The sequence below is a fragment of the Hippoglossus stenolepis genome, chromosome 3 (assembly GCF_022539355.2).
Source record: "Hippoglossus stenolepis isolate QCI-W04-F060 chromosome 3, HSTE1.2, whole genome shotgun sequence".
Taxonomy (NCBI): domain Eukaryota; kingdom Metazoa; phylum Chordata; class Actinopteri; order Pleuronectiformes; family Pleuronectidae; genus Hippoglossus; species Hippoglossus stenolepis.
In genome coordinates, this window is record NC_061485.1 from 18,789,203 (window position 1) to 18,811,403 (window position 22,201).

Genomic DNA, 22,201 nt, shown 5'->3' on the forward strand with positions numbered 1-22,201 from the left:
CTCTACCTCAATGCACGGTGAACAAATGCATGTTTATTTTGGAACAGGCCTTTATCTAATCAGTATACGTGACAAGACAGTCAGTATGTTGGCAGAGACAGACTGAGGTAAGTGTAAACATGTTGACGGGCAACAGCTGACAGTTTGTACAGTTTCTCTGCAGCGAGCGGACACAGAGGAACCACAACCATGACTGCAGAGTCATTATAATTATAACAAGGAAGGACTACAGATGTTAGTGGAGACTGATGGTCTAGGAGGTGTGATGATTACAAACCACAGTAAGATCCTGTCACCTGCAGCTCTGTTCTGTTTGTTATTCCTCCCTTCATTATTTAAAACTAACCTGACCATGTCAAACAGTCAAACATATGTCAAATAGTCAAACATATGTCCATGTCTAGTTGATTAGATTTGTTTTATTTAAGAATTGCACTAATGAATTTCCACTAATCTGCTAAATAACTAAGTTAGAAAACGTTTATGATTGCATTGGCAGGCACACAGCTCTACAACACCTAAAAGTGACGTTTTACAGTTAACTGTAAAATACGGCTGATCTCTAAAAACAACACATCACAGCATTATAACTAAACTCCAAACCACTGTGATCCAGGTGGGAGTTAAAAACGCACTTTAATCTGAACACAAAGCTTTTTCTCTGCAGTCTCCAGCAAAGACACAACTGACTTATCTGCTGAAGACATCGGTGACATCGGTGTGAAGACACTTGCTACCAATCAGGACCGCTCCTTGAGTGACACGTAACTCACGTAACCACGGCTCAACACAGTTTGCCAATAGCAGACCAAACCGAAATACATCAAACATGTTGTCTTGTTTTTTTCTGATTGCCGACAATCCTGTAACACATTTTTATCAAATCATTGTGGGTGTCTCAAAATGTTGTGTTACTGTATCAGTTTGTATTCTATCCTTCAGTGCAGCCGGTTTTGTTTAAAATATACAGAATAAGGACCTATTGTCTTTACAAATGTCTCATGATCAGCTACACAGGAATCCTACAAGTCAACATTGATCAGCTCAATCCAGATGTGAAAGGTGTCATAGAACGGTACTTAGAATGGTGCTGATAAAGACAAAATTGGAAATTACGTCTAACTTTGAAGTATTCCAAAAGCATATTTAATCTCTGATTCCATAACGCACTTCATCCAAAGTGACCTACATTCTGCTTCTTTTGTCGTTAACCTCAAAGCTTAGGGAACACTGATCAAACTCGCAATTATCCTGGGAGTGAGGCCTTGTGGTCACATTTCAACAAGAAAGAAAAACTGCCACAGAAAGACCATTAGTTATGGCAGGAATCCAGCGGTGTGGAGGAGGGTGTCAGTGCTGCAAATTCCTCTGTCGCATCTGGGGGATTTAGTTGACATTCTCCATGCACCCAGTGACAGACCAAGGGGCTCTGGGGAAGTGTCAACAGTGGTTCACACAAACCCTGAGAAAATCTGAGAACACTAATGTGTCTTCGATTATGCATAGTCTGCTTATCTGTTCGGGATTTTGTGCGCGGACCAGTTACTGTCGCATTAACAAAAAAAGAGGTTATGACATGCTGTGTTTGCAGCTTGTTTTTAGCCATGTCTGCAAACTTAGCGGGAGTAAAGAACTTGTAGAAACATCAGTGTCTACCTAAAATGACAGAAACCATCTTTGACAAAAATGTATTCAATTTTTTAATGTGGTCCTTATCTCATACACTAACATGTAGGAGGCAGGATTTAGCAACCAACCACCAGGGGGCAATGAAAATGCTCTGGCTTCACTTTTGGTTGAGCTGTCATGTCCATCTTTATATAAAGTCTATGGTCAGAGCAGACCAAATAACACAGTTGTAAGATCTCTGAGTGTATCAAATTTAAAGGGTACATTTTATTGCTGCCATTTATAGAAATACAAATATTTTTAAATTATTAATATAAAGCTTGCTTCAAACCAGACAAATGTCACAAATTGTTGACAATGCAAAACTGGTTTGCTTAGTTCTTCTGTCAATGAATTTTACAATAACAAGTCACTGTTTATCCAAGTGAGATATTGTGAGATTAGAAAGATACTAAAAAGCTGAAAGGAGGCAGAGGAGAATAAAGCAAATTGTTCATGTTTGATAGAAATGCTGACACACTGCAGGGAGAAACAGTCCTGATGAACATGATTAAACCCTGTCCTCTGTCTCCTATTGACAGCAAAGGCTCACTCATCCATTTTCCTGTCCTGTAGAAAAGAATAATACTTATATCGTGAGTTATGCAAGAGGCATTAAGAAGATGGATGTTACAATAAACTTAGTGCTGCAAACTGCTCAATATGTCTTGTCCAAATGGCTTAGTCAAAAGGAAAATCTCTAGTAGAAAGCAAGGGCAAAACATACCTTAAGTCAATGTTCTGCCTGTCACTGACACAGCACAGGCTCAGAATATGAAGAGTATGATTGTGATAACTATTTGATGGATGCAGAGTCATGTGGTTAGTTGGCTGATAGCTTAATGACAGAAATGGTTTCGGTTGGATTCTTAGGTAAACAACTGTGTTTACTGAGCAGTTCCTGTTCCTAACAGGACGTTCTTGTCACCAGTGGTGGGGCCATGTCCAGGAAGAGGATACAAACACACAGACACACACACACACACTACTGCACAGTTATTAGCAACTTAACACAATAGAGACACGCTCACTGCTACTATCCAAACAGTAGGGCGTGTTCAGAGAAGAGACACTGTGCAAATACTTTACACAAGTGTTTAAACACGGAGCAGCAACAAAATTTAAATGTGGGGAGCCTCTAGCAGAGTAAATATTTACATGAAATTGTAGACAGCATGAACTTTATTACCCAACATTGTGCCTTTGTGTATAAAATCTGTATTCAGACCTTTCAGACCAGTTTCTGTCTCTGAACATACAGACTTTCAGACTTTGTGTTGCTTAGTTTCTGTCGCTACAAACAACCTTTTGGGCTGTGAGTGAGTTCGGAACTGCTCTCACCACTCAAATTTGTGCAAACAGCTTCTGAAGCATCAGGCGAGCATTTACAGGCAGTGTTGTCAACTTAGCGCCTTTGTCACTCAACATTTCAGGCCCCTTTACTAACTCATTTAAAAAGCACTTAGAGACCAATCCAGCAACGTTTTAAACAAACCTGAGCTTCTTTCTGTGGAGGAGAGTCATCAGTCTTTCCCCTGAGCAAGGACAGTCTTTCCTTCTGCAGGCAAACCTCTTCACGCGTTAAATTCACTTAACCTCATGGCAGATAACGTAGACTTGAATGAGTTCTAACTTTCTCTCTGAACGAGAAAATACATTTTGCTTGTAAAAACATCCAAGATTATAGTGCCATCATCTTTAATTTATGCATTTATGTAATTGTAAAGTTGCTGCTGTAGTCTTGATGGGTTGCGTGTCCGTCGCTATTTCGCACTCGCTCTGTTGTCTCACGCGAAATAGAAAGAAATGCAAATGAGAACAGCTTTATATGGAGCGTGGCTATGTTAAAAACAAATAAACCAGCTGACACCAGGCAAAATGTGAATATGACCCAATAATGTCAGTTCTTAACTGCTCTTACAAAACAGTTTTCAACTACATCCTCGATTTCACACAGACCACACTCCTGCCAAATACTAGATTGTGGTCTGGTCTTAATTTTTAGATGTTTATCCCACAATGTTTCACATGGTGCATCCAAGGAAATGAAAACCAAGGAATAAGGATTTCACATGTCATCATGCATATTTTTGTGCTAACCCCAGAGGCACATAAAACCAAGATAAAAGAGCTTAACAGACAATCATAAAATAATGACATGCACAGAGTTAAAACCAGGCCACCTAATGAGTTCCAATGACTTTTATTTCTTATAACAGCCTCATTAAGAAACGCTATTAATGGGAGTTCGGTCTCAGTCCCCACTCTTAACGTCTGCTCTCACCATCTGCTGTGTTACATAGGTGCCTGTGCCAATGCAAATATGTACAGTACATATGCCGTGTTTAGGTATGTACCCATTTTTTAAAAAGAAGCAAGGAAACATGCCTCATATATTGTGGTCTTTCCAGAATTGAAACCTCCCTTCACTTTGTATTTTGTGTTCCTATAAATCCCACATTTCTCAAGCTACAACCAACCGCGCCATCTGTCCTGCTGGGAAATTGGTCAAGAAGTTATGTAAACAGATGACAAAATGGTAACTGTGGAAAGGGCAGAGAGACATAGGGAAGCACCATCTGGTCCAATAAGAGCTGAGAGACGCCCAACTGGGATACTGGCCCTGAAACATAAAAGACCATCTTTGCCCAGTGGGCCCTCCAAACATAAAGAGCTGCGCAACCAAATCCTTTCCATTATCCGAGATCAGCTTTGTATAAGTAAGCAAGATACTGGTTTTATTAAGAAATAGAATTGTAAGAGAATGAGATCTTAAGTAAAAGACCTTAAAGCTGCTTATCAATATTTTTATGTTTAAAATAGATGAAATGGCCATGTGTAAAATGACAGAGGTTTCTATGTGAACACAGAGATATTCATCAACCTAACTCAACCATTATCCTCAGAAGCTGACTGTTTTTGTCTTTCAGTCTAGTCACTGCTTCGATTCACTCTCTCGGCTCTTATCAGCAGTTTCCAGAAGCCGCAAGCTTCTTGTTTTCTACCAACAAGACTCACTGTATGCTACCTGCCCCGCAAAGTGACATACAGACAGTTAGCTACTGTCTGGTGAATATAGTGGAATATTTAGTAGCCAAAAATGATTTCGAAACAAAAACAGAGCAAAACAAAAAGTGAGATTTAGACTAAGATTTGTCAGGAGGCCAGAGGCAAGACTTCAAATGAATGCTAATGTCCCCCCACCCACCCCCCCTGTCTGTTGAATATGTAAAACAGCGAATGTTTACTGACACGTTTGCTACATCAGTTGATATCTCAATGTTGTTTAAAGTCTGTTGCATCGCCCCAAGTGCCAAAAGAAAATCCAGCAAAGCAGGTTTAAGGAAACACTTACGAAAAACACTTATTTTAAAGCATTTACATAGTTTGATTCTAAATATAACTCCTGTCATTTTGTGGTACAGTAAAATGAAAGCAAGAGATATTCTTTAATATGATTTAATTTGTTTATGATAATACAATATGTAATTGCGGTATGTGGCCTACTGAACTGGTTCAGGATGAATACATGTATAATGACATTTTAAAAATCACAACCGTAATAAAAAAAGGATTTATTTAATTTACTGATAACAAATATCATCTCCTGATACCATCATGTTTCGTTCACTTTCATCTTAATAATTGTTGAATATGAGTGTTGCCATGGTGCTGGTGTATTTGACTCACTGCCAGTGACTTTTGGTTGGAGACCTCAGTGAACTCCACACTTGGCTCACCAAGAGGAAATTGCGTAACCATATCTAGACAGCTGAACAGCTGCACTAAGAACAAAATAGGGGATGCATTAGCAGATATAAAGTGATTTAATTATTTTTACAAAAAACACAAATATTACCCTTAAAAATGGCAGCTATGATCAGTTCTAAAGAGAATATGGAAAAGTAGACGGTGAATGTGGCAAGTTTACATCTGGACATCTGGTGTGTGAGATACTGTGAGCACATTTTCACATTTTATACTGTGATTTCGGTTAGTGTGAGACGCCGGTTTTCATTATAACGATGTTTACCAGTCTGATTTCTACCAGCAGCAGGCAGCTGTTGTCACTATGCAGCTAAAGAACAGTGATAGAGGAAGTACTCACACATTTTATTGAGTAAAAGTACAAATATACATATTTTCTTAAATAAAAAGTACCATATTAACTTTTCTACTTGTGTAAAAGTAAGCAAGTACTTGCTTATGAATATACTTAAAGTGGACCAGTTCCCCTCTCGTTATAGATTACTTTAAAGAATGCAGAAACCAATGCGAACATGTAATGCAGTGGAGTAGAAAGCACAGATATTTGCTGATATAGTGGGGTAAAAGTAAAAAGTACCTGAAAATAAATCAGATACATGAAGAATTTACTTAAGTACAGTAATTAAGTAAATGTACTTCATTACCTCCCACTACTGCAACTGAAGTATAAATATCAAGCATAACAAAAATGTTGTGCTCAGGGATTGGTGGAGACATTTGACTTGAATTTGTCAGCAGACACAACAAATGGAAGGAGAATGTTGCTCCTTGGTAAATGTTCAGTAAATTGTCTGCTAACGAAGATTAGCTAATAAAACTTCAAGCACTGTATTCTAAGAAAATAATAAATCCAACTTTCCTCAGTTTTGAATCTAGTTGAAAAAAGTCCCTATCAAATTGTGTATTGGTGTGATTAAGCTGCAAAGTGAAGAGGATGCTTCCCTGAGGATCTCTGTGAGTGGAGATTAAAAAAACAAAACAGGGAATGTCTTTTCCAGACAGTTAGCTGATATGTGGAAACCTTTTCCAGTACGGGATATGGATGATAAGGGATTATGACAATGGATAAAGACTGTGGGAAGATGGACATGATAAGCCTGCAAGTTGACTTAAAAATTTTAGGGGAGGGGTATATTGCTGTGTGCAGATGGAGTTGCATAAGTGGGCCAGACAGTGGGCATATATACGTGTGTGTGTGTGTGTGTGTGTGAGTGTGTGTATTCCAGGAACTGCAGGCTATGCCATGCTGAGCTGAGCTGTGCTGAGAATTAGGTCAGGGCAGAGCTGAAGGGCTGAGGGTACCGTAAGCAGGGGTGGATTTTCAGGATTGGGTCAGACTTGGTAACGGTTCCAACTTGTCATTTTTCCAAAGAATGGTTTAACTCTGTCGACCGCTGCAGCCTCAGAGTGTATAATGTGTAGTCATTCTCAGAATCTGTCAGCGGTTCTCTTGATTGTTATTTCTGGAACGTGTCTTATTATGGTTATGAGTATAAGAATGTTTGTGCACTGAATCAAAAAGAAGAGGAGGAAGAGAAAGAGTAGCCTGTCACAAGTCTTAGTCATAACCTGTATGGTCTTATCTGTGTCTGGGACAGAATTACGAGGGCAGACACAGTAACATGTTGTCCTGTGCTTTGAGCTCCCGCACAGGAGTGTGTGCCTCCTCCGCTCTAATGTAGGGAGGTATTATCTCTCTCTCTCTCTCCCTCTCATCCAACAGCTCAGTCACAATAAAACCTTAAAGGTTCAGTGTGTAGAATTTAGTGAGATCGAGAGGTGAAGTTTCATGTTGCAGCTGAACACCCCTCACCTCACCCCCCCACCCCTTCCAAACATGAAGGAGAACCTGGGGTAGACTTCAGTTGTCATAAAAACTCAAAAGTGTTTAGTTCGTCCTGTTTGGGCTACTGTAAAAAACATGGCGGCCTCCTTAGAGAGGACCCGCTCACGATGTAAGTATAAAGTATTTAAATATAAAGGGCCAATTCTCAGGTAAAGAAAACAACAATCTGTACAATTTGATTACACACTAGTGAAAACATCACTAGGATTATTGTATATTCAATTTCTGCCAGTAGATCCCTTTCACCTAAATCTTACACACTGGACCTTTAAGACAACGAAAAAAATTAAGAAAAGTAAAACAAGGAAAAAGTATTTATTTTTAGATTTCTAGACAGGCCGTTGCCATTCGAGGGAGGATGAAGACAACTGAGACTGTGATAAGACATGTCACTAATACAACTGTATAAATATGACAGTGTTAAATGATAGATAAAGAGGGAGAGTTAAGGAAGAGACAGATGAAAAATAGATGAAGTGGGACAGCTCTCATGCTGAGAGACTCATCTGCTCCAGAAAGGTGGCTGTTTCCTTTTGTTTGAACTATATTCATCATCATTTTGAATTCATTTGATTCTGGTTCACCCAGACAAGCACTGAATAATGAAGAAGAAATAAAAATACCACCCAGAAAAGCATTGAATTCCTTAGTGGCTACACCTCAACTACATTTTTGAATCGCGTGCTGAAATGAAAGCATGTTGACAGCGGGACGCTCACTATCTGGGAAGCAGGAAGCAAAGCAACCAAGCATTCAGAGGTATAGTGCAGAGTAATGTGGTTTTCTTATTGGTATGGGATAAAGATGTTGCTTAAAACATAACATATCATGCAAATCCATCCATCCATTATCTATATTCCATGATCCTCTATCCTGTAATGGTCATGGGGGGGACAGAAGCCAATCCCAGCTGACATTGGGCAGAAGGCATTTTAAACCCTATATCACAGGGTTGATAGAGAAAAACAACCATTCACACATATTATGAGTCTCTTTACTTCATCAACCTAACCCCAACCTGCATGTCTTCAGACTGTGGGAGGAGACCTGAGTACCCAGAGAACATCCATGTGAACATGGGAACAACATGCACACTCTAACAGAAAAGCTGTGTTGCCCCATATATCATGCATTTATTGTGCTTGTATGTTTTGGGATGATTTGGGATGTTGGTCCACAACAAATGCAGGAGTAATAAAACACCAGGTTCATATAGTGTACAACCTTCAGCACATTCCTAAATACTTCTTTCACTTGATGTGACACTCAGAAACTTGCAACTAAAAATCAAAAATTTTGGAAACTCTGGCAGGAGAAACATTACTTCTACTTTGAGATGAAGGATAATTTGTGCTGATCCCCTCCAGTGACTCCAGACATTTGTAGATGGTGGTTTTAATGAAGTGAAATGTAAAATGAGAAAAGGTCAGATCATCCCCAAGCTGCTGCACTGAATTACAATTTTCCTTTAAATGCCTGATTATTGTAGATGACTCACAGCAAACGCTGCTCCGTCTTGTGCCTCCGTTTACTGACTGTAACATCGGACTGTTTTCATGCATTTCACGTATTCCCAACACATACAATTCATTAACACACTACTGAGACATGTATAAATGAACTGTGTGTTTTGTTTGTTGAATAGCTGCAACATATAGAGAAGTCAGACAGGATTATAAAGCCCTGATAGTAAAAGTTTGTCCTGATGTAGCCTGATATGAGAGTTTGCTTTAACCGATTCGACCACAAAAAAACAGAGAGTTTACTAAATTCGGAAACAGGCCAATTTTTGTGGTTAAAACACTTTCAATGATGCAGTATCTTTGGTCAGAGGATCTGTATTTGAGCAAGTTCCACTAATTGTACACACACATCTTTGTAATTAAGATAATACAGTTCATACAGTATATAACACCTTCGACAAACTGTCACAGCAACGGGACATTTTATAACATCTTTCAGTGCAGTCTATAAATAACTGTTTATGTCATCATTGTAATTCAATGCATTTGACACTAAGGCAGACACAGCATCACACAACCTATATATAGTGTTCCCTATAGTCTTGTGCACACTGACAGACACGCACGCACGCACGCACACAAACACACACACACGCACACACACACACACACACACCAGTGAGAGTTATCGAACCTTCCACTCAGAAACAGAGAGCCCTCAGACAAAGTGGCGAATCAGTGTTAAATCCTTTATAATGTAGCCGAGAGGCACGGGCGTGAGGGAACAAGTGGAGCAAAAGGTTCCTCTTCTGACGACCAGATTGTGCTCCAGCCCAGACGACCATTTCCGTGTCATAAACAAACAAAAAAACCTTGCTGGATTCTCGCACGCAAGATTTGAACCATCAGCGAGGAAACACCTATACTCAAACACAGCTTGTCTAATGAAAATATCAAGGTCTAAAACCATTTCTATTTCATTTCTTTCCTGAATAGAGGCAATGAATTTTGAATATAGGCATGAGGATGATAAGCTCACTCGTGATGTCTGAGAAAGTTTAGAATGAGAGATGTTCAGTGTGTGCGAGCAAAAATAACACAGAGATTCATTCAGAGAGACGGGGAGAGAGATGACAGACAACAATCAGTTACAAATTTACTATACCAAAAACATATCTTTTTTATTTGCTCTTTCATTTGGTCCGTCTCTCCCTCAATCACACACATGCACGTACGCACACACTATTCTCCCCAAATCAATAGCTGGTCATACGAGAGTGCTTGGGCTACCAGGGTCAACATAAGTTACAGAGACAGGCAGGGGACAATCCATCAGCCCTAATGATTTTAAATGATTCCGCACTCTTTCCCATGTTGTCCCGTCCCCAATGGGTTTTAAAATGCATTCTGGGTTAAAACTGTAGAGAGTTTCCCACTTTACTGCTCGCGGCATGAGAACATGTGCAGCCATTTAAAAGTCCGGAAAGGCAACATGGCCCATGTCATGGGTCGAGAAATCTTGACGTCTGCTACTAAGTGTGGGAACAGTGAAAGGAAAACTCAAGAGCTGTTTACAGACCTGATGTAAAAAAATCGATACAGCTGTGACAAAGTAATGAGGGCAAAGGGATTGAAAAGGGATTTGCAAATAAGCAGTATACATTAATCTCATTTATTAGAAAACATTTCCAAATTAAACGATTAGACGATTTACATTCTTTTGAATCACTCTTAAAATATATTTTTTATAAATGCGCTACCATTTTTATACAATGGCATTCTTGTAACCCCCCATTTTATCAGATTCGTTTAATTATTTTCGATTAGTAATTTTTTATTTCTCACTTATATGTGGCTTATTTTGATATATTATTGATTGACATTATTTTGTAGTCGCTTTTATCATTTCATCTTGTCTTGTTAGAAAAGTGTTATATAAATTAGTTTTTATATTATAATCATTACATTAATATTAAAGGACAGACATTCTATGTATCCACAGTGGCTACATTGATCACAGACCTGTGAGCTGGTTGTTCACAGATGGAAACACAGCATGAATTTGTGCAGTGGATATGGGACAGAGTGGACACTAATAACTGTTTGTGGTGACATATAACAGAGCTACAGCATTTACACAGGAAATATCAGTTTTCCGATCATGTGACCAGTGGCGCTACAACCAGCCATGATGACACACTAAACATCATACACTGGAGAGAGCATGGTAAATCAATATTTGAAAAAAAGCCAAGGAAAGTTCAGAGAAGCCGTATGAAAATTAAAGTAGTTATAGAATAGGTTCATTTCGATCCTTTCTTTAAAGTTGATGAGAAAAAGCTGGTTTCGCTGTTGCAGATAAAAGTCACATAACTATTTTATCGAGACCAACAATTTCACTGGAAGAGTAGATTAAGTTTGACAGTACAGACTGTGTTATATCTGCTACAGTGTAGCTGGTGCACAACACACTGCTTCACACACACACACACACACACACACACACACACACACACACACACACACACACACACACACACACACACACACACACACACACACACACACACACACACACACACACACACACAAATGATCTGCTCGTATACATAGTGAAAATGTTTCTTCTGCAGAGAAGCTTTCTCACTTACTACCTGGCTTTATAATAGCAAATCTGCAAAGGTGCAAATACACCTGGTTTTCTAAGGGAATGGGAGTTGTATTGCATGTCATGTGCAAAACACACCCAGGGTAAATGTACAAATCTATAGCGTGTAGTGCAGAACAAAAACAAATTTCAAGTAGATAAGGACACACCCTAAACGCACCATGTCCTTTAGATCATGTGCTTAGGTTCGTAAAATAAACCCACTTGTCTTATTTACAATAGCCCAGAGGAGGATCAGTGGTTCAGTCTTAAAGTTGTGTGTCCTCGGTTGTGTACCCGTACGGTAGGAAAGCTTTAATTTGAGCTGAAAATCAAAGGGCGGCAGGACAGACCGGGATGTCTGTTCCACAGTGAACACAGCATGAAGCCAGGAAACAGAGCAGGTGACAGGGATGGGGAGCCAGAATGGAGCTGGATTTCTGGCTGTAGGGACGTGGTTTTGACAGAGATGGGTTGGACGGAGACAGAAACAAACACAGAGAGAAAAAGAGAGGTGTGGGGGCGGATAGACAGATTAACGTAAGTAAGAGAAATGAGGAAAGAAGGACGGCAAGAGAGGATTTGAGTTGATTGCAGTGAAAGTGCTGTCGCCTGTTTGTGCATTATTAATCCCCATCTGGTTTAATTACAAAGACATGTGGCAGCAGCTGGAGATTCACCGTACAAACCCGGACATGTCAGTGGTATGCAAGTTAAAATGCCAACATCTATGATGGACAGTATAGATGGACATCTATACTGGAGACATTTGAAAGAAGTAATGAAACGTGAGAAGTAATTGTTACAGATGGTGTATTTTTCACATGGTAATATGCACTGACAATATTGTCATTGCATATTATTGTAGAAAAAAATACAAATCTTATAGCATACTTTAGTACGTGATGAGTCATAAGAATGTGAGTATGCTGTTTTTTTTAATGTGCATTAATCTTAATTAAACATAACATAAATACCCTATGGGTTATTCATACCTGAATTTGTTGTGTTATTTCAGGACAGGAGTTTTATGGAGTTCTATGTTTAAGACAAAATTAAAATTGTCCTTATGAGATGATTTGTAGCAGTTATAGTCCTTCATGGTCTGTGAGGGAGGTCTGACACATGAACGCATATCTAGAGAAACATGTGTCCGTTTCTTTTTACAGTATTTTCCTGTAAAAGAGAGCAAGTTTATCTCTTGCACAATTTACCCGATGCTGGATTATTAATAGCAAATCAAAAACTTTGTTTCCATAGTGACTGTTTGAGTCCATTATGGAAAGTGTCTCCTGTTGTTACCAAGACAACAATCCAGCAATGGCAAAAAGGAATGAGGCACACAGCTGAGTGATGCGGTGAGCTGGTGATCTCTCTATAAACAAGCTCTGCACCGAGGTGGAGAACAGGAGGAATGATAGTTTTCATGTGTGCACTTATCAGATCAATTTGATGTGATATTCCTATTCCACGTTTTGTCATTGTGCACATAGGAAGCTAGAAACATTTAAGGGATCAGATTTGAATTTGGAAATATTTTTTTCATTTTTAAAAAAAATATATAGCATGATCGCTGTCCATTTGTTTATCTATTACTTTTACTATAATGATGTTTGTCTGTGTTAGGTTTCCCTTCAATCTAAAATAATCATGCACTTTTGAACAAGGCTCCTGTAATTTTTCCACAGATTATTTGGCCTCTGCAGCTCTTTCTTGAGAGGGATTAAGCCTTTATAAAAAATCTTAACAGTAAAGAAATGGTCATTAAAAGATGGTAAGTGGCCATACATCTGTGTCATCTGTGTCTAAGAGGCTACCGGTTTTACAACCTCACAAAACAAGCATGGGTTTAATCTTGGATTCTGTTATTGTTCACAAAGCTTAATCCTACACCAACCAGGATGTGGGTGTGTGTAAAAGGTGCTTGGTGTCAGACACCTTTGATAAACATCCTGCCTAATAGCCCTCTTCATCCATGATTTAGGATCAATAAACCAAAGAGTAGTGGGATTAAAAGTGACATTTGAATGTGCGTTGTGTTCGTAGAGAACAAACTAGGATCCAAATTGCTTCTGCCAGCCATGGTAAAACTGGGCCGACGTTTCCCTTTGGGATAGAACCATTTGGACATGAGGACCAAGTTAACCCCAGCAGGAAGTCACGAGGACAGACATGTATTGGTGGTGGAATGTGCTCTATTGTTGTTAGTGCCAAATTAGTCTTGGATTTAGACAAGTGAACTGTATAGCTCCGAGAATGGTTTTCCTACTCACTTGCACACAGCATAAACTGCCATATACAGTGTGTCAGGCTTGGGAGATGTAAGGAATGAGTTAAGGTGATATCTTGCATTCCAAAAACTAAGCATGACCATTTTGAGACATAGCTACTATTGACCTAACCCCCTATCTTAAAATGTATTGATTTACATTATGGAGACTTGCTTTTTGTCCCCATCGTGAGACAGAGTAAACAGATTTAGAAAGAGCAACAACTAAGGAGACACAACAGAAAGACACAGAAGTCAGGGCAAAATACCTCAGCAGCATTCAGCAATAACATTCTCCTCAGAAATACTGCTGATGTGGGAGTTAACCTGCTAAATGTCCTGCATGAGGCAAACACTGTCTTACATGGTCTCACACGGGTTATTCATTTTCCTTTTATGACTCATTCCATGTTGAAACCCTTTAATCAAAATGGAAAAACTCAACAACTCAACAAGTGAACCCAAGTAGAAAATCATGAAGAAAGTATTAATCTGTGGCTCTAATGTAGAAGAGAAGAGCATCTGAAAACCTAAACAGGAGCGTTTTGATCAGCACTTGTCCGAGCATACACCCAAGATTGGAAACAACTAAAGATGAACCCAAATGCGTCATTATATTGAACTACCACCTCATACGAGCCCATTAATCGAAAAACACGAATGCAAAAGCCACAACCCAGTTAAAAAGCCACAGAACGGAAAGAGGTCAACAGAGCTGTCCTATGTGAAAACCCAGTCAAGCCTTTTGCAGTTGTGTGAAACAACATACCAAACCACATTCTCAATATTTTATGGCGAAAATTCAACTCGTGCTCACAATAACAAAGCAGCCATTCCCCCCCACTTACCAGCACCACTCAGGGATTAGAATCATAAAACTTCACATTGATAACTATCACAGTGACACTGCTCTTTTGATCTGCTTCATATTGTTGATTTCTTAGGTCTAATAAAATGTGTCATTGCCCTTTAAAGATCCTGTGATACTGGTTTATGAAATGTTGTCCTTAATAATAACGTAGTAGAGTCTAATATAATCACTGCAGCAGCCCAGCAATAACTCTTCTTTATCTACTGTTTCATGTTCAGTTTTGGTTGATGCTGTGTCAGAGGTGTTGACTCGACTCTGTGGTAAATTTATGAGGTTGTATATTTAGGCGTGCTGCTTCACTGTGAACCGCATTTCCTTAAGAGGAATTTTGAAAGTTCAAACAAAAAGTGGAGCATTACAAGCTTCATGAAGATATACTGCAGTGCTATTTTACTACTGGAAATTTACTACAGAGCTATAATATTTAATTGCATTAGGCTGCACAAACTGAACACTACTAAATAATCCTGTTAACTTGATTCTAAAAAAAATTTGTTTGAGGATTAGGGCCGAGCGTAAGAAAAAAATAACCAGAGGAATTTTTACAGTCAGATTGTAAAATTAAAGTTAAACTACTAATGTTACTGTGTATGACTTCCTTTACAAAATGTATTGTGTAAATGAATGAATGAAATTGTTTCAGTTTTAGTAACAAGAATATTCTTTCTTTTTAGCAAATAAACACAGGGTCTTTGAAGAGATTGTGCCACAAGCAAATCACACAAACTTGGAGGGATGGAACTCTGGCAGCTGGATTTCATCATGGACCAGGAGTGGGCTTTATTCACAACCACTTTATTTTGGAAATGCAAAACAAATCTTCCTCTGATTTTGTTTGATTTTGCATTTTAACTTTGTTCTCAAAATACAAAATGAAAGAAAAACATCTTCATCTTCCCATTTTTCTTGTGCCTGGCCCTGACACTCTGACAAATGTCATAAGATCTGTTATGATGTTCCAGACACATCCCTGCAGACAACTCCTGTACTCAAAAGCATTGTGCTAGATAAACGTAGAATGTAAAAGGAAAGTTTACCAGTATTGAAAAGACCATCTAAATGGGTTTAATGATTGTTTTAATGTGCTGATAATAAGAATAATGATTCTTTGAGTTTCAACTAAAGCACAAAACTAGCTGTGACCTTATAGCCGACCAGTTCTTCCATGAAGAATTGGTCTGAGAAAAACAAACAGAGTCAGGGGTAGCCCAGCTTAAATAAACTTCCAACACATTTAAAAAAATAACCTTGTCAGGAGTAAATATGCACAGTATCAAATTCATGGCCAGTCAACTACCGGCCATAACCATCCACACGAATACTTTCATAATGATTTGATAAATTCTATTCACTGGGATCAGAAACAAAAACAAGATAATATTTAAGAAATATGCACGATATACATTATCAAATATCTAAAAACCACACACCCATTATTTAAACCACGGTGATGTTTCCCAGAGTGTGAAAACGCTGTAATGTGAAGCAGAAACACAGGAGATTTTTGCCACTGGCAGTGACACACTTACGTTCCCAGGATCTCTTTGAAGTCATAGTTCTCCTTCACATCTGTGGTCTTCTTTTTCCACGCATGGCATTCGTCACCCAGCGGCATCTTCTTGTTGTTACGGTCAGATACAATACTGGTGAGGAAGAAGAGGATAAGGAGGAGGTGCTCATTAATACCAACACATTAATAAAACCGCCCCCTACCTGCAGTAAATAAAATCCAGCAAATATAGCACTCACTTTTTGTTTAATTGAGATTTATTTGTAAATGACACCGCTGGATTCCTTGGCGTTAGTCACTTGTGTTGACATAGCAATAGTACGTAATATGTGATGCCAGCTGCAGTGCAAAAAACATCCACATAACCCTTCATTGTAAAACAAGGCAGGTTTATTTGTGAAGCAAATCTTTCACATACATAGGCAAATGAAAGTACTTTGGACTTAACCATGTGTAATAAATGCAAATAGTGTTGTATTGTGACTATTTATACATGTGTGGCTCAGCTACGGTTTGCATCAGCCTTGTGAGTATAAATTTGAGCTGGAGCGGCACCTCCTGCAGTCAGCTACAGTTTATAAAACTGCTGGAATAAATGTTCGGCCCAATCAAATCTCATGATGAAAAGAATTATATCTATTTAATTTGATTCTATTTCACACTTTCAGGAAAGGAATCATCCCAAACTGTTACTACATCAGCATTTGGATTGCAACAATCTGTTTCACAATCAGTTGCATGTCCCTCAAAGGACCCAAGATTGTGGTAAACCCTGCTTCCTCTTAAATAATATTTTGCCATACAACCACGTTGTGGTTACTTGAACACGACAGACGTTTCTTTACTTAGACTCGTAATGAAGTTATGTCCTGAAGTCTTGATCAAATATCTTTATAGTCAACAAGAGAATGTCAGGGAGGATAAAAGTCATGGTCAACATCTGATTATTTTAGGTTAATAAGTAAACTACTCTTCTGTCACACCACTGTCCAGGTATGAGTTCAGTGTCTGAGCTGCATAAAGCAAAGGGCTAAGGGTCCAGATAACATAACTCAGGATCATAAATTCCTAAGAACAGCAGATAAGTGTTGTTCTGTCATGTTTGCTGCACAAATGGCGTAGATGACTCAACGGTTCAGACGAGCTTCTACACTGTTGAAAATAACCTAAACAAAGCTCCTCACCTCCAGCAAGGAGCATTTTGTTAACTTACACTGAGGAGGTTATGTTGCCATTGCTGTTTGTCTGTTGGCAAGATTACACAATTTTCAACTACTAATGAAATTCTTGTGTGCTAATATTCGGTTAATAATTATTTAGATTCCAAAGATTTTGTGAATGTATTGAAAATCTTATAATGGTGATCTTTATTCAGTTAATACACGATAGCAAATAGAGCCAAGAGCCATTGAAATATTTGTGTGTGTCTATATGTTCAAATCTTTAGGTTTGTTCCATTTAACTATATCAGACTATATCAGATATTTTTGCCTGCTGCATTTTATGTAAGCACTTTGAAGAAAAAAGTACAAGTACATGGTAATAAATGTATCTGATCTCAATACATATACAATGTGGTGATAAAGTGGCCAATCAGCCATGGTGGAGTTCACTCTCTCTGAGTGCCCTTCTAGTTTCATCTGTGTCTGGTTGTTGATGTATTTGTTGGCAGGATTGAGTAAAACTTTTTGATGAGATTGATGGGACCTAGGAAGATTTTATAAAAATTTGGTGCCGATCCGGATTAAGGAGCAGAACCAGGAATTTGTCTCTCTTTCTTTTTATGGCAAATAAACAATTCAGGTTAACAGCTCACGTTTTCTTTGTATATTTCTACTATAGGAATTAGACAATAATGTGTAGGATTGTTGGGCCCATGGTGGAGGTACTGCACTGAGTGTCATTCTAGCTATGACATGTCCGTTTATCTGTTTATAACTAACCCTAACCCTAACCCACAACCCTAACACCTTGTTAGTTTGTAACTTCCCTGAGCTTCTATAATGCTTGAGTTTAAGCAAGGTGCGAGAGCTTCATCATCAAATATGTACAGGAATCAGGTATAAATACATTGCTGTGTTTAACCCAATGTTAATTCTTTGGTTGCTTCCCATTCTCACATTTTTGTCTCAGTTGCTCATATCTCTAAGTAACATCAGATGTTTGTCCTCAACATGCTCTGAGGAGTGGGAGTGATCACAGAGGACCCTGCTGTCACAGCTATCATCATCTAAACCCAGAAAGTGCCTATAACTCAAGACCTCAGAGACTAAAATAGCCCTGTTCATATCAGCATGCCTCACTCCTCCTCTGTTCCTGCTGCTTGCCTGGCAACTTCACAGTCTGTCTATGAGATGATGTAACACATTGTTCTGGATGGCACAAGTGCTGTTGTGTTAAAGACAAAATAATCGCACAAGTTAATCAGTTAATCTTCTCCCAGTTAGTTCACAGTCTGCTCGTTTGGATGCTGAGCTGTGTATATGAGAGGCATCAAGTGATAGACAGGGGTTGGCTCAACACTGCAGTTATCTCCCAGTAAATGTTAATAGGACAAATAGGACATGGCCTCTTGTAGCTGCTTTGAGGCATATACACTCACACGCACAAACACATACACACACACATGCACACACGGTGGCTGCCTTCACTAATGTCAGGAGTCGGGCTTCATAAGTGTCGTCATGGAAACCCAAAGGAGCTGCTATGGTATCTGAGTCTAAATTGCTTCAGTTTCTAATGGCAGGTGGCAGCTAAGGTGGGTATCATTTTGGTCACTTCGATGGCTGGCTGCAGTATTTTATGTTTGGTTAGAAAAGGTTGTCACAAAAGGATTTTCAGATGGGATTATAGAGCACATCACACACAAGAACAGGTGAAAAAAATCATCTACACTTCCAGATGACCATGGAGGCAGTGCTATCTGATTTTAAATTGATTAATTGATTGTTTTGTCCATTTTGTCTTTGGCTTATCCCAAATTACGGTAAAATATGCACATGACCACACACAAGTAAACACATATAACATATAAAATACACAATAGAGTAACAACAGGTAGCAGCAAACGTGTTAACAAATCATACTAAATAACAAGTAGTTCCCTGATGCCGTCATTCAGTGTTCAATGTCAGTGTGGAATAGGGCAGTGGTTTGCAAAGGGGGTCCATGGACACCCGGGATATTTTGTTTTTGACGTGGTATAGAGTAGAAGTGTGAAAATGATTTCAAGGGACATACATGAGAGGGTCTCCGGAATATTTTCTATCTTTAGTGGGTTTTGGCTGAGAAGAAATTATAGGGAAGTATAGGGAATAAAAGTCCTCTGGTATATTCTCTGTCTGCAAACAGGAGCAGCTCAGACTCTACATGTATGGGTGTGAAGTATGTGGAGTTATAACTTATGTGTTCAACCTTCCTCTGTACAGAACCTTCAAATATACTGTGAAATTGTTTTTGTGACTTGCCATCACCTTGCCTGTAAAATTAACAATTTGGGAGATCTTGTTTTAGCTCTTAACACTCAAGCTGTTGTGTTGGATGAGAGGAGCAGCTTTCAACAAGGCTGCTTTGAGCTATTTCAAGTACAGTATGTGTTGACTTGTGCCGAAGCTCTTCTATCCTTCCTGGATAAAAACAGTTGCTGGTTCGCTCCCTGAAATACGCTCTACTGCGATCTCATTAAAAGTTCGGCTCTGATCTGTGTGTGGGTACATAAAACGTTCTCATGTGCCAGGTCCATCCACAGACAGTGTGTTTTGTTAAGTACTTCGAGCTTTGTGCAATCAGAGGAACAACTTTGTGTGTATCTGATTTAAATGTACTGAACCGTGGAAACAAAAAGCACCCGGAACAATGTTAGGCACACCGTTCAAATTTAAATGCTTATCTAGTCCAGTACATCATCTCCTCTGCTGTGTTTTGCCATTTAAAGCACCTAACGTACAAGGAAGTAATTCTTTGTGCTGAGGGGAAGCAGAAAGAGGAAGTCCAGTCAAATGAGTGAAAAGCTTTGCTGATAAATCGGCCGTCCGGTGGCCTCTGCTCCTCCTGGAGTCTAATAACTACTGTAGGGGACAAACAAACAATACACAGTCGACTGTAACTCTATTCCCCAGTACATCTTCAACTTGACACCAGTCTCTCTCTGTGGAAATTGAGGATCCATTACCCGGCATGATTTTTTTTCCCTCCAATGTTTTCACTGAAAAATGATCTGGAGTACGAGTCATTGTGACAGCAGCAGTGGCTGCAAAAAAACAAAAGACAAAAAACAGGTTCTGTGATTTTTAAATGTTGAAGCATTTCTGGGATTCTTTAGTCTCTCTTGTGAGGGGACATTAACCAATCGATGAGATTACAGATTACACAGATGTGTCATAATATTTATTCAAACTATGAATGATTAATCAGTAAGTATTGGTGGAGGGGTGTGGTATGGGTCAGGAAAGAACTCATTCAATGTTGGGGTGGATCTGATTTCAGGGGCCGGATCCAGGATTGTTTTTCACTTTCTTTGACATGGTGAGATGGGCTGTTTTTCAACATTTGACTTGATTTCTCTTGATGAAAAAAACTGAGATGTTTAGGGGACTGATATTTATGTGTGTTTGCAATTTGGTGAAGATCCAAATAAAAATCCGGATTGAGTGGTGAATTTAAATGTGGTTTCGAGGGGAATGTTAGAGCTCGTTTGTTTGATAATTCACAGGATTATGCAAAAACTACTGGACTCATTACCACGGAATTTGGTTGAAGGAAACAAGCCATTCAGTTTTGATGCAGATCCAGATTAGGTGGCAAGTTTGGGAATTTCTTCACTTCTTCACAACAGATGTATCTACAAGGATAAATGAAGCTTATTTCCACTGTTTGACATGAATTATTTCAGCAGGATGTTACGGTTCTCGTGTTTAAAAAAGAAGCAACTTTGAGGTCAGACACAACTGCCACAGCACAGGTTTTGAGGAAACTTGGGCTGGAGTAAACACATCTGACATACTGCTTGTTTGTAGCATCTCACCTTGCTCGTATGGAGATTCATGGAGATTCATGTTAATTCATGCACTGAGAACGGGTGATAACGAACGTCAACGTAATTTAAAATGCATCAACCTCTGCTTGTTCATTTGAGAAAACTACAGGTAACTGCTGTACAAACATGTTATTCTCTGTCATAACAATTCAATGGCGCACACATCTGGATGTGGTTTATAAAGGGCAACTTCATATCACATTTGAAACAACACAATTCGAGCTACTGGAGCTTTCAGGACCTTGTCGAAGTCAAGCAAGGAAGTCAAACCAGCAAATGCTATAAACAGCAGTATAGGGGTTGAAGTTTAAAACACATAGGAGCAGATAGGGGTCGAGTTTGAAAAATGTGAGAAAGTATAGAGGAGAGACACATGCAGGTATCGGATGAGCATGTAGGAGGCCAAAAAAAAAACAGCCCCTCCATGTCCACTCATGACATGACCGTTGCCCGGCAGGTAAGGACAAGCTGCTAAAATTCAAGAAGCAACAGGACTGATAAGGTTGGAGATCAGGGGGAGAAGGGGGTGCACGATACCATGAACCACATTCCCGGTACTATGAGACATGCAGCATTCACCCTTGTTTAAGGTAAATACACAGAGAGAGTCGCTGTACTCACTGGTTTCCCATCCCTGTGATGTGCAGTGGACAGAAGAAACACACACACACACATACAAACACACCACCACAGTTAAATGTGACAAAATGGTGTGTAGCTGAGTGTGAAATTTAGTGCAAAGGCGTTAAAAAACATTTGGCAACAGGAAACACACAGAGACAAACAGACAGACTTCTGCTTCTGCTGAAAAGAAATATTTCATTAAAACCGGGGGTTCTCAGTAATCGGTAAGTAGAGATGATGTGAACCAGGTTGAATTGCACAACAAATTCCACATCTTTAACACACCGAATAGAAATGACTCATCAAACAATTGAACAGACAAAGATCAAAGGGCTGTAGCGTGTTATTAAAAGCCCGAACACACACAGTGAAGTGCAAAGCCCGTTTGTGAGTCACAGTTCACTTACATATTAAACCAACATGGACAATTATAAGTATGAGAAACGGTCCAACTAATTTGCATCAATGTTTCCTCAACTGATCCCATGATGGTGCCTGTG

The 22,201-nt window shown here is 39.1% G+C and overlaps 1 protein-coding gene across 2 annotated transcripts in view; it reads right to left on the minus strand.

Moving 5' to 3' along the window:
- Window positions 1-22,201, minus strand: part of camk1b (calcium/calmodulin-dependent protein kinase Ib) — a 37,881-nt gene that overhangs the window by 14,216 nt on the left and 1,464 nt on the right. Inside the window, exons 2-3 of one of the 2 annotated variants that reach the window (XM_035152275.2) lie at window positions 21,699-21,711; window positions 16,062-16,175 (exon numbers count right to left, since the gene is read on the minus strand). In XM_035152275.2, the coding sequence (XP_035008166.1) occupies window positions 16,062-16,175; window positions 21,699-21,709 (125 nt within the window). In that variant the 5' untranslated portion in view covers window positions 21,710-21,711. The remainder of the gene's footprint in view (window positions 1-16,061; window positions 16,176-21,698; window positions 21,712-22,201) is intronic. The other variant, XM_035152276.2, reaches the window with a different exon arrangement.